At 40.0% G+C, this 12,108-nt stretch overlaps 1 protein-coding gene across 1 annotated transcript in view; it reads right to left on the bottom strand.

Annotated features, from left to right (window-relative positions):
* Positions 1-1,613: 1,613 nt before the first annotated feature.
* The window catches only part of asah1 (N-acylsphingosine amidohydrolase 1), a 42,994-nt gene continuing 32,499 nt past the window's right edge, over positions 1,614-12,108 (bottom strand). Inside the window, exons 8-14 of the mRNA XM_003221639.4 lie at positions 11,732-11,876; positions 10,185-10,239; positions 9,742-9,823; positions 8,396-8,527; positions 7,897-8,020; positions 4,076-4,132; positions 1,614-3,042 (exon numbers count right to left, since the gene is read on the bottom strand). Of these exons, the coding sequence (XP_003221687.1) occupies positions 2,953-3,042; positions 4,076-4,132; positions 7,897-8,020; positions 8,396-8,527; positions 9,742-9,823; positions 10,185-10,239; positions 11,732-11,876 (685 nt within the window). The 3' untranslated portion in view covers positions 1,614-2,952. The remainder of the gene's footprint in view (positions 3,043-4,075; positions 4,133-7,896; positions 8,021-8,395; positions 8,528-9,741; positions 9,824-10,184; positions 10,240-11,731; positions 11,877-12,108) is intronic.

Genomic DNA, 12,108 nt, shown 5'->3' with positions numbered 1-12,108 from the left:
CTGATGTCATTTTGGTGGAACCATGAGAATTGTATTTTCATACTTTTCTAAGGCACGCCATGTAGGGATGTTTCCTTGAACTTCATGTAAATGGTTTCTACTTTGTCTCTTGCTACTTTGACAAGCTTTGGTACCTTTGAGTCAGGAATTTGCCAGTTTTGCCCATAACCCCCCCCCCCCCCAATAGATCTATCACAAGGCATGACTACAACAGCATGTTGCTTGTGGTTACATCTGTTTAATTATAGAAGATTTTGGCTTCTATAGAACATTAGAAGAAATGTCTTACTAGTAAGAATAGTTATAGCAATTACCACAAGAATAGGGGAGTGATGGACCCTACCTCATTGTAAAGCTTCAAGCAGGTCAAATTGTTGGGGATGCTCTAATTCCTTTGCTTGCATTTGACGGGAGCAGGACTGTATGAAGCTGCCTCAAATAAAATTCATGGCCCTGTAATTGTAACTGTCACTATGTGAGAATTAGAAGGATTTCAGGCATGTAGGAGCTGAATCTTTGAGAATGGGAGAAGTCTAAGCTGACTGGAGAAGGGCAAATGTTGTCCCTGTCTTCAAGAAGGGAAAAAAGAGGACTTAAAACAATTACTGTCCAGTCAGCCTGACATCAATACCAGAATGATTCTGGAGCAGGTCATTAAGAAGGCAGTCTGTCACCACTTAGAAAAGAATGCTGTGATCATTAAAAGTCAACATGGATTTCTCAAAAACAAGTAATGCCAGGCTAATCGCTTTTTCCAGTAAGAGTTACAGGCTTGGTAGCTGTAGGAATGCTATGGATATATCAGTAAGGCCTTTGACAAGGTCCCCCATGACCTCCTTTCGAACAAGCTAGTAAAATGTGGGATAGACAGTACTACTGTTAAATACTTTGTAATTTGTTAAGCATCTGAAACAAAAGAATGTTCACCAATGGTTCCTCTTCAACCTGGAAAGAACTAGTGGAATGCCCATAGGGTTTGGTTCTGGGCCCAGTGCTGTTCATCATATTTATTAATGACTTCGATGAAGGCTTAAAGGGTATGCTTATCAAGTTTATAATAATAACTTTATTTTTGTATCCCGCCTCTATCTCCCCGAAGGGACTTGGGGCGGTTTACATGGGGACGAACTCAATCAAACATAGATTAAAAACATGAATCAGTAAAATTAACAGCATTATAACAACATAAACAACATCATCAGTCAGTCAGTCAGTAGTTTGTAGGAGAGACAGCTAATACTCCAGAGGATGGGATCAGAATTCAAAATGATTGTAACAGATTAGAGAGTTGGGCCAAAACTAACAAAATTTCAAATTCTAAGTGATCTTGGTAAATTTACCATCTTTTTTGGCTGCCCCCCCCCCCCATTAAATGCTTCCTGTGACCTCAAAGATCACTTTGAAGTTGGTCTTGCTTGAGATACAAACTGAAGGTGACAATAATTGTGGACAAGCATTCATAGGCAGATACAGTTGAGGAATAAAATTAATAATCTGTGTAGAGTATAAAGTAAACATTTAGGAGAAAAGGAATGGCTATACTGAAGGTGTAATAGCCATTATTACAACTATTATATTGCGTCACATTTCCCAAGAAGTTAGAACAAGACAGATAATGTATCATTTTTTTATTGCAAAATGATCAAGAACTTGTTAAAAGATACATTCTTAATACTGACTAGCAGTACTGAAACATTAATCATCTCCATTAATTACTAGGAAAAAGAACATCTATTCTGAAGCAATCATGTCCCGTATTTTAGTAAGTGCACCACAAAAGAAAAGTTTGAAGGATGAGATAGGGACACTGTAATGCATTCCACAGTACACAGGCAGCCATTCCCTTAGCATTGTTTTCCCTCTAGTCTTTCCAGCTGGAGAACAAGCAATGGCACAAGGTTCAGAAACAGCGAGGCAGAGAATATTGTTCTAGGGATGGCATAGCCAGGAATATCAAAGCTATGTTACACTATCCATGCTTGAGGCCAGTTAACCATTGCAGGAGATGCAGCCCTATCCGACATTTACGCCTTGAAGTGGTGGTGGTGGGGAACACTGCACCATTACTATAAGAATGCATCCCAACCCCTTACCATTTGCTGTTTTAATTTGTATGGGTTTTATTGTTCATAGATTTTATTTAAAATGTTTTCTTTAGGAATCGCTAGATCTTCCAAAGTATGACCCCCTATGGCCAATTTTCTCCAATCATGGGGGTTGGACTGGATGGCCCATGAGGTCTCTTCCAACTCTACTATTCTATGATTCTATGATCATATTGGAGGACCTAGATATTTCTAGAGAGGTGTTTTCTCAGGTAAAAAAGTTGGCATTTTTTATTCAGGGTTTTTCATGGGGCCATATGCCTCTAACTTCTGTGAATGTGGAAGACTAAAACTCTAGATATTTCTCCAGATGCAGAACACTGTTATATTCCCCTTATGTTGGATACATCTCTCACTCTACTCTCTTCTAATTTTAAATATATGGAAACTGAATGCAAGCATTCATTCAAGCTGAGAAAACAGTGAAATGCTGAGGTAGCTGGTAGACTAGAGCAGGTGAAGCACCATGATGGGGCACTGGGTTCTTTCAAGTCTGCACAACACTACTTTCCAAACTGTCCCTTTCCCCAGGGCTGTAATTCCATCACATATGCCCTATTAAACAAAGTGGCATAGGATGGTGCTGCAAGATTAATCTTCTAAGCAATGACTAGCAGAAGCAGCAGGGACTGAAAGTCATTTGGTTTTAGTTTCATACACAGAAACAAGCAGACAGTTCAAAGTAGGCTGCCAATTAAAGGTCAATTTTTGGTGTGAAGTACAACCAGGCCTAGAAGCTCATCTCCCAACCAACAGCAGGCTAAGATTCTCTCCCCACTCCCTCCCCTAATTTCCCCTGGAGAAAATGCATCCCACATTGATACGATTCTATAGGCAAGTGCAGCCCTCACCAAGGACTACAGGGATCAGGACAATCCCTCAGGTAAGTCTCTATGTGTCCATCAGAAACTTCCAACAGTGTTGTTGACACAGTCAGCTAAATAAACACAAAGAAAAAAATGATACATTTAGTTTGGATAAACAGGAAAATATATACAGTAAAATAAATCACTTAAAAAGTGAAAATGTCAGAACCCCTTGATAACTAGGGTCACTTTTGGTTATCATAGGAATATTGTAACCTGGATATTTTTGACAGCCATTTTCAAGATTTTCCACCACAGCCTTTGTATCCTGGGCCACTAGGAGTTGCAGTACAAATAAAATAGACGGCAACGCAATTCTCGAAACTGCATACAAACTTTTAAAAGATGAAGGCTTTGATTCCAGAAGCTTGCACAAATTCTGCTTAAATACAGTGATGAGTAATGTGAAAACCCATCTGTGTGAAGTACAAAGAACATAAAGAATATCTAGTTGTCACACCTGAAGTAATGCCATGCATGAATTGATTGCATAAACTGGTCCCAGCTAGTTTCATGCATGGCATTACTTCTACAGCTGACAAAGTAGTGATCTATTAAGGCTATTCATATACTTTTAACACGGGAGACAAATCATCTGGTTTTGGAAACCAAGATCTAATTTCATACTAATGTATACTGTTCCAAATTCCAAGCTATCAATATGTTATAGGTTTATATAGCATACTGAGTATATATAACATTGGCCAATATACATTTTGGTGCCTCAAATCTTAGTCCTGTTTTTGGGTATATCTGACCTGTTGATTCCAAAAATGGCACCCATTTTCCCCTATTATTTCTAGTTTTTGAGCTACAGAACATAAATACCAGCGGCCATCTGCTCACCTATAGAAGATAATGATAATCATATCTAAGTAACTAGAGCAGATGTGGTCCATTTGATGTAATTTTCTGAATAGGCACCCCAAATAAGCCTAGGAACAGGCCTAAAAACCTAGACACCAAGAAAATTGGGGGTGGGGGGTAGGCTGTGTAATTATAAACAACATATAGACTAAAATTAACCAGGCCAGCTTTTCAAGTTATGAGGCTACATATATGATTCAGTTAGGACACACAAGGGAAGGCACAAAAAGAGCTTACCTTGTTAAGGACAGGCTTTGTGGAAAGAACGTTGTAAATAGTTGGTAATGAGATATTCTGGGAGGGAAAAAGACTGAAGTTATTCTGATGCCTGAATCAAGACTCATAAAGAAGCATCTACATAAGGAACAGTTGTGCCAGCTTTGTCGCAGCAACGAAGCAGAGAACAGGAATAAATAATCCAGGGATGAAGAAACCTTTTAATCTCAAGAGCCAAATGCCAATTTGGAAAGATTTCTGAAAGGGCGTCCCAGTAGTGGGACCAAAGGAAGTGCCAGACGTAACTGATTTTTCCCACAAAGGATAAGAATGTGATTGACTATTCTGAAGCAACCCAGTGAACTATGCAGCATCACTCAATTACTTCTACGTTGCATTTAAAGATGACATCAACTTTTGAGATAATGTTATAATCTGTGAAGCAATAATGAAAACAAAATAACTTAAGCCTTTGATTCCAGGTTTCATTGTGTCAAAAATGAGCCATAATGACTTTATTTTTCTAGTTATATGCTGACGACTAGCATAAAAAAGCAGTAGAACAAGATGTGAGAATTGTATCTTCATTCAAATCATTTAATGTATTTCATATGAATATCACATCACAGTGACTGTGGCTAATCTGGTCTGATTTGGAAGTCAAGCATAGCCAGTCCTGTTTGTAGTTGGATGGGAAATCCAAGTAATCTGGGATCACTAGAGATCTCCAGGTAGGAAAGTAACTAGCATGAAAGTCTGGAAATCAATGCAGGTCAGAACTGAGAGTTCCGATTGGCTAGGAGTTTCAGTAAAAAGCAGCTTCCTGCATAGACAGTATTATGCTGCCCACCATCTCAGTCACAGTTCTATCCCACCACATTTATAATAGATCTGCAATTACTAAGGTAATATAAACCCCTTTGTCAAAAACCCAAGGGTCTGAATATGAACCCAAACCAATTAAGCACCTGCACCAAATCTATCACTCCAGATGTTACAAAATTGTAGTTCCCATCGTACTTCATTACTGGCTGTGCTAGTTAGGGCAGATGGGGAGTTGCAATCCAACAAGCTCTGCAGCACTGAATGGTTCCTTTGGTGATTTAAAAAAACGACTACTTTTAATAAACCATAGTCCAAATTCACCACAACCTAGCACAGTGGTTCTCAACCTGTGGGTCCCCAGGTGTTTTGGCCTACAATTCCCAGAAATCCCAGCCAGTTTACCAGCTGTTAGGATTTCTGGGAGTTGAAAGCCAAAACATCTGGGGACCCACAGATTGAGAACCACTGACTTAGCACTTGGACTGAATGCTGGGCTGTGGTTAATTGAAAATGGAAGTTTTTCTATGAGAGAAGAGAGGAGGCATAACATACAAGCTTCAGCAGAACCCAAAAATTTCTTTCTGGTCCACAGCTCCCAGGATACTCAACCCAATGTGATACGTGCTGCATAATGTCTTTAAGGGTTGGTGCTACATTACTACTACAAGGCCTTGACTGATCCTGTTATGATGGATCGAGGCTGACATCCTGGGAGCTTCACTACGTGTCACACTTCATTAGGTGAAATCCTTGCAAACCGCCTTCTCCCTGTTTCAGAAGACACCCTCCCAGAATCCCAGAATGGCTTCCGTCCCTCTAGAGCAGGGGTCCTCAAACTTTTTAAGTGGAGGGCCGATTCACAGCCCCTCAGACGACTGGAGGGCCGGACTATGATGAAATAGTCCAAAATTAGGATTGCTTTTGTGTGCCTTCAAGTCATTTCAGACTTAGGTCAACCCTAAGTCTAAAGTTTAGGACAGAGGCCAGGTAAGTGACCTTGGAGGGCCACATCTGGCCCATGGGCCTTAGTTTGGGGACCCCTGATCTAGATGATCTCATAAGACCACAGGTAAGCAAAGAGCATTGGTAAGGAAAGGGACCTTCAAAGGCCATCTAGATGATCTCATAAAGCCATCAGAAGACCATAGATAAAGAAAGGGACCCTGAAAGACCATCTAGACAATTTCATAAAACCATAGATAAGGAAAGGGACCCTCAAAAGCCATCTAGATGGTCTCATAGGACCATAGATAAGGAAAGCGACCTTCAAAGACCATCTAGACGATCTCATGAGGCCATAAGTAAGCAAAGAGACCTCCAAAGACCAGGCAGACTTAGGTCAACCCTGAATCTGAAGTTTAGGACAGGGGCCAGGTAAATGACCTTGGAGGGCCGCATCCGGCCCCCGGGCCTTAGTTTGGGGACCCCTGCTCTAGAGGAACAGTGGACATGATCTTCACTGCTCGACAGCTCCAAGAAAAATGCAGGGAACAAAACCAACCTCTGTACATGGCATTCATTGACCTTGCAAAGGCATTCGACACAGTGAACCGCAGCGCTCTCTGGACCATTCTCCAAAAAATTGGGTGCCCTGACTAATTTGTGAACATCCTGCGGCTCCTCCATGATGACATGATGGCAACAGTCTTGGACAGCAACGGCTCCCAAAGTGACCCATTTAAGGTGGAATCAGGCATCAAGCAGGATGTGTTATTGCCCCTACCTTATTTTCCATCTTCATCGCTATGATACTTCACCTTGTTGATGGGAAGCTTCCCACCGGAGTGGAAATCATCTATCGGACAGATGGCAAGCTATTTAACCTCAGCAGACTGAAAGCCAAAACCAAGGTCACCACAACATCTGTTACAGAACTCCAATATGCTGATGACAACGTAGTCTGTGCGCATTCAGAAGAAGACCTACAAGCCTCTCTAAACACCTTTGCAGAAGCATACGAGAAGCTCGGCCTCTCACTGAACATTGAGAAAACCAAAGTGCTCTTCCAACAGGCACCAGCTAATCCCTCTGCAATGCCAGGAATACAGCTTAATGGTGTAACATTAGAAAATGTTGACCATTTCCGCTACCTTGGCAGCCACCTCTCCACAAAAGTCAACATCGACACTGAAATACAACACCACCTGAGGTCTGCGAGTGCAGCATTTTTCTGTATGAAGCAGAGAGTGTTTGATGACCGGGACATCCGTAGAGATACCAAGGTGCTTGTTTATGAAGCCATTGTCCCCCCAACCCTACTCTACGCCTGCGAAACGTGGACGGTCTACAGACATCACACCAAACTCCTGGAGCGTTTCCATCAGCGTTGCCTCAGAAAAATCCTGCAAATCTCTTGGGGAGACAGGCGGACAAATGTCAGCATGCTGGAAGAAGCAAAGACCACCAGCATTGAAGCGATGCTCCTATGCCATCAACTTTGCTGGACTGGCCACGTTGTCCGAATGCCCGATCAACGTCTCCCAAAGCAGCTACTCTACTCCAAACTCAAGAATGGGAAACGGAATGTTGGTGGGCGGGAAAAGAGATTTAAAGATGGGCTTAAAGCCAACCTTAAAAACTGTGGCATAGACACTGAGAACTGGGAAACCCTGGCCCTTGAGCGCTCTAATTGGAGGTCAGCTGTGACCAGCAGTGCTGCGGCATTCGAAGAGGCACGAATGGAGGGCTTAAGGGAGAAACGTGCCAAGAGGAAGGAGCATCAAGCTAACCCTGATCGAGACTGCCTTCCACCTGGAAACCGATGTCCTCACTGCGGGAGAACATGCAGATCAAGAATAGGTCTCTTCAGCCACCTAAGAACCCACCCCCAAGACACCAGAGATGGAAGACAATCATCCTCGAACTACGAGGGATCGCCTAAGTAAGTAAGTAAGTAAGGAAGGAAGGATTGAGGCTGACATCCTGGGAGTTTCACTACGTGTCACACTTCATTAGGTGTCAATCACATTAAGAGACTTAGTCATCTATACCAGGACATTTGAGTTCTACCACTTTACCTCTTGCATTGTTTGGTTCAAGCATTTCATGGCGGGATCTCTCCTGTTATCCAGAACAAATGGATCCTTCCAGCGATCATAATTGGTCTCCACCAAATACCAGATACCCTTTTTTGTGTCCAAGCTTGAAAGAAAAATAAAATAGGAACACCTTTCACACCTACACACACCCTTTTAACCACAGATGCATTACAACACTTAATATTTTTAGCATGTTATCCACAGAACTCAAGTTGCTTAAAGTGGTTTTCCTACATAGATTGAATATTACTAATGTATTCTTGGCTAAATTAAGCCAAAAGGCATATTAAGGAGTTTTTCTTTTTTTTCTTTCCTTAATATGAAAACAAATAAACATTGTTAAAGCAAGAAGAATGTTCTACAAAAATAGTAAAGAAACCCATGTTTGAAAGCATCAGCTTTTCAACCGCTTTATCAAGCCACATTATTGGCAACAGATCCATCTGCTTACAGAGCTTCAATTAACAAGCATACTTACGGCCATATGTCTAAGGTAGCGCTTCGAGAACGTGTAATAATACAACCCTCTCCTGATTTCATGCCTCCCAATATGAAATAGGCTGGTGCCAGCAGTTTTGAGTTAACCAGTCTGTCCTTTGCATCTTCATAACTATATTTAACAGAAACAATGAGTGAGATACAACAAGTGTAACATATTCACTGTAGCCTCAACCTTCCAACACTGCTGAACTACAGCATATTCTGGCTAGTTTGGAAGTGTACCAGAGAACAAAAGTAGAAGAATCACTCCATATAAGAGACTAGAAAGAACATAGCGAAGTCTCATAAAGATCAAGGCAGAAAGGGGGAAGCCAAAGGTCACAGCTAGTGTTTCAAAGCAGGAGGTCAATAACGCTATGTAACACTTTTTTAATTCCTGGATTATAAATGTAATTTTCTAATTGATTCTATCATAAAACATTGTAAAAGTTTATTAAACTGCCAAAACTTTGTTTTTGCAGGATATCCTGCAGCACATTTTGCTATAATTTTTCAGTAGTATCTCCCTGAGTCTCAACCAATTCAACGTGGTTTGTGGCAGCCACAAAAACAATATTTCTGAAGTATAACCATTACTGTCAAAATAATTACCGCACAATTAAACAAGAAATAACACTTTCATACTAGGAACAGAAAAAAAATTCAAAGTTTGTTTCTTAGTGTAATATGAGATTTCCTAATAAGGAAGGGGAAGCACAAGAGATGCAAATGTCAGTTTCTCTGGCTACCTAACCAAGTTCCCATTCATTTAGTACAGGGTTATCAACTTGTGGCCCTCCAGATACTGTTTTTCTACCGTTACCATCAGCCTCACCACTGATTGTGCTGGTTATGGTTGATGAGAGTTGCAGTCCAAAAATGTCTGGGGCTGAGTCACAATTAACCTAGCACTGCTTTGTGTTCTGGCTCTTAACATCTAACTATAAAAACTTACATTCAAGACCAAAAACTGTCACTGAACTTAATTAAATCTCCAATGAAGCTCACTGCAACTGCAAAGACTGAAGATCTGAGTCGACAGCAAGTTATGAAAAAGATATTCTGCATACAGAGTGACCAATGTGATCATAAGGTCCCTTTGTGAAAGACAGAAACCACTATGGATTGGATAAGATAAGGAAGGACCATGTTGTCCTGCATGTTATATTTTCCTAGTCACACAACTGTGATCTTCAGTATTCTCCCTATTTATTGAAAGAAATACAGCAGATCAAACACAAAGTGCATACACTAAAGTTAAAACCTAAAGAGATGCTGTGGCAAAATATTTTGAATTTTTAATTCAATATATTTGTTGATAAACACTTTTAAAATAATCATTACCTTGTACAATTTTCCAGCACATTTCTAGTGAGGAAGCTCATCCACCAGCCATCTCTCTGACCAACTATCCACTCAAAGAGTCCTGCAAGAATCACAAATTGCAGGAAATTAATGTACTAGGCCAAAATATTACAGACCAACTAAACATGCACAGGATTTTTGTGTAAGGCTTTCATATTCCAGCCATACTGCAGTTTCAAGGGAGCTTACTTGCAGCTCCATGTGAGCATTAAATCCTATTAAAGAATACAATTCTGTTTCTTAAAGTTACATACAACATTTAAAACACTGCGTTCTTCACTTTATGGCCATACGTTGTAGAGAGAAAAAAATTGTAAAGACTAATCTTATTAGCAAATCAGAAAAAGGACCAGTTATTTTTTATGATCTGATAAAATTGCTTTTTAAGTTATTTTCCTAAAACAGATAATTAGGATACTCACCAATGTAACCTCCATCTACACTGAAGCGTTCATTCAAGGTGAGAGAAAAGGCACCCTAAAACATGAAATCAGTCAACACTTGAGTTAACATCCTTGTTTCCAGTAGATATCAGGAATCATTCAACTGATTCTGTTAATATCGTAAGGAGTTTCTTACATTCAGCAGCAGAATATGAGTTCTATTTAAACTACTGCTTAACTGTATTTTATAGTTTTGGGGGTCACACTGTTTATACCACATTTGAATTTACAGTAAATTGTATAAGGAGAGTGAGAAAGTTGCTTGGGTGTCACGACCCAATCCCACGAATAAGGGAACATTAGGAACTTGAGATTTGGATGCACAGAGATCAATTCACACTGGTAGAAAATCTGACTGTGGGAGACTTACTTGTATATTTTATGCCACAAAATAACCACCTGAGAGCACCTCTCAAGAAAAGATTAAGTACTTCTGGCTAAGTGGAAGAAGCTGAAACTTTGGTCACACGTTTGATCCTGTTTCTCACAATAATTTCACACTCATTAACGCTACTAGTCTTTCAATTTTTTGAGAAGGCCCCATGTAAGCCACCCCGAGTCCCTTCGGGGAGATGGGGCGGGGTATAAAAATAAAGTTGTTGTTATTATTAATTATTATTATTATTATTATTATTATTATTATTATTATTATTACAATGAAAAACAACCTTTCAATTTTATTTCCAGAGGGTCTGTTGCAGTCCATTGCAGCAAAAAGAATATCCTGCAGCAATTTATGCCATAATATACATTATGGCATAAATAGTTAGGGATGACTGCTCAGTGGAATCAGGCCTTGTTTATAAATATGCAAGATAACCTGGCAAGCAGGCAAATTATTGATTATTTATTTAGTTAGTTATTACAACATTTATATTCTACCCTTCTCACCCGAGAGGGGACTCAGGGCGGCTTACAATAAACACACATAAAAAAAATTATACAATACACTATAAATCAGATTAAAAATTATTAACTTACATCAACATTCATAAAAACATTCTAAAATATAAATGGACATGTTCAAGTTCAAAAGACTGGGTCTGTCAATTGTGTTCTGGTGTACATAATAATACTTATTCTGATTCTTATTCGAAAGCCTGGCCCCACAACCAAGTTTTAACCTTCCTATGGAAGGATAGGAGGGAGGGAGCCTGCCTGACTTCACTGGGGAGGGCGTTCCATAGGCGGGGAGCCACTACTGAAAAAGCCCTATCTCTCGTCCCCGCCAGCTGCACCTGTGAGGCTGACGGGACTGTGAGCAGGGCCTCATCTGATGATCTTAAGCTTCGAGATGGGTCGTAGCGGGAGACACATTTGGACAGATAAGCTGGGCCGGAACCGTTTATCTGGATTAAGAAATCATACTGTATTATATTTGGATGGAATGGAAAATTCTGAGTTGCTGCTAACTAGAAGTGAAAGATTCTAATTTTGTCTTCCTGATCAAAGGAAGGTCAGCTGATATTTATAGGAGGAAGTGACGTTATAATACACCTAATGTGGTGCAAATGAAAAATACTTACAGGCTTGACTCCAGATATCATTCCCACATAGCCTGCAAGATTTGAAGATTTAAATACAGTTTTATTGTTCCTTTGAAAGTCCACTGAGACCATTAATGGCTTTAGTTCCTTTGTTACAGTCCAAGAACTGTTTTTAATATCCCACCTGCAAGGAAAAAAAGCAAGCACCTTTAAAAAATTGTATCACTTGAAAAGTTATTTTTGGGCTACTGATCCCAGACACTCCAATCACACCAACAGATTATTGCGAGTTGCAATACAAAAAGTAACTTTGCCTATGTATAGCTGTCTACTGAATGCTAACTGTAAGCATTACTCTAGAACTATACAGAATAGTATCTTCTCTTAATGTTTGAGCATTTCAGTTTAATACACAA

The sequence above is a fragment of the Anolis carolinensis genome, chromosome 5, assembly GCF_035594765.1.
Source record: "Anolis carolinensis isolate JA03-04 chromosome 5, rAnoCar3.1.pri, whole genome shotgun sequence".
Taxonomy (NCBI): Eukaryota; Metazoa; Chordata; class Lepidosauria; order Squamata; family Dactyloidae; genus Anolis; species Anolis carolinensis.
This window is presented reverse-complemented; position numbering and strand designations above follow the sequence as displayed.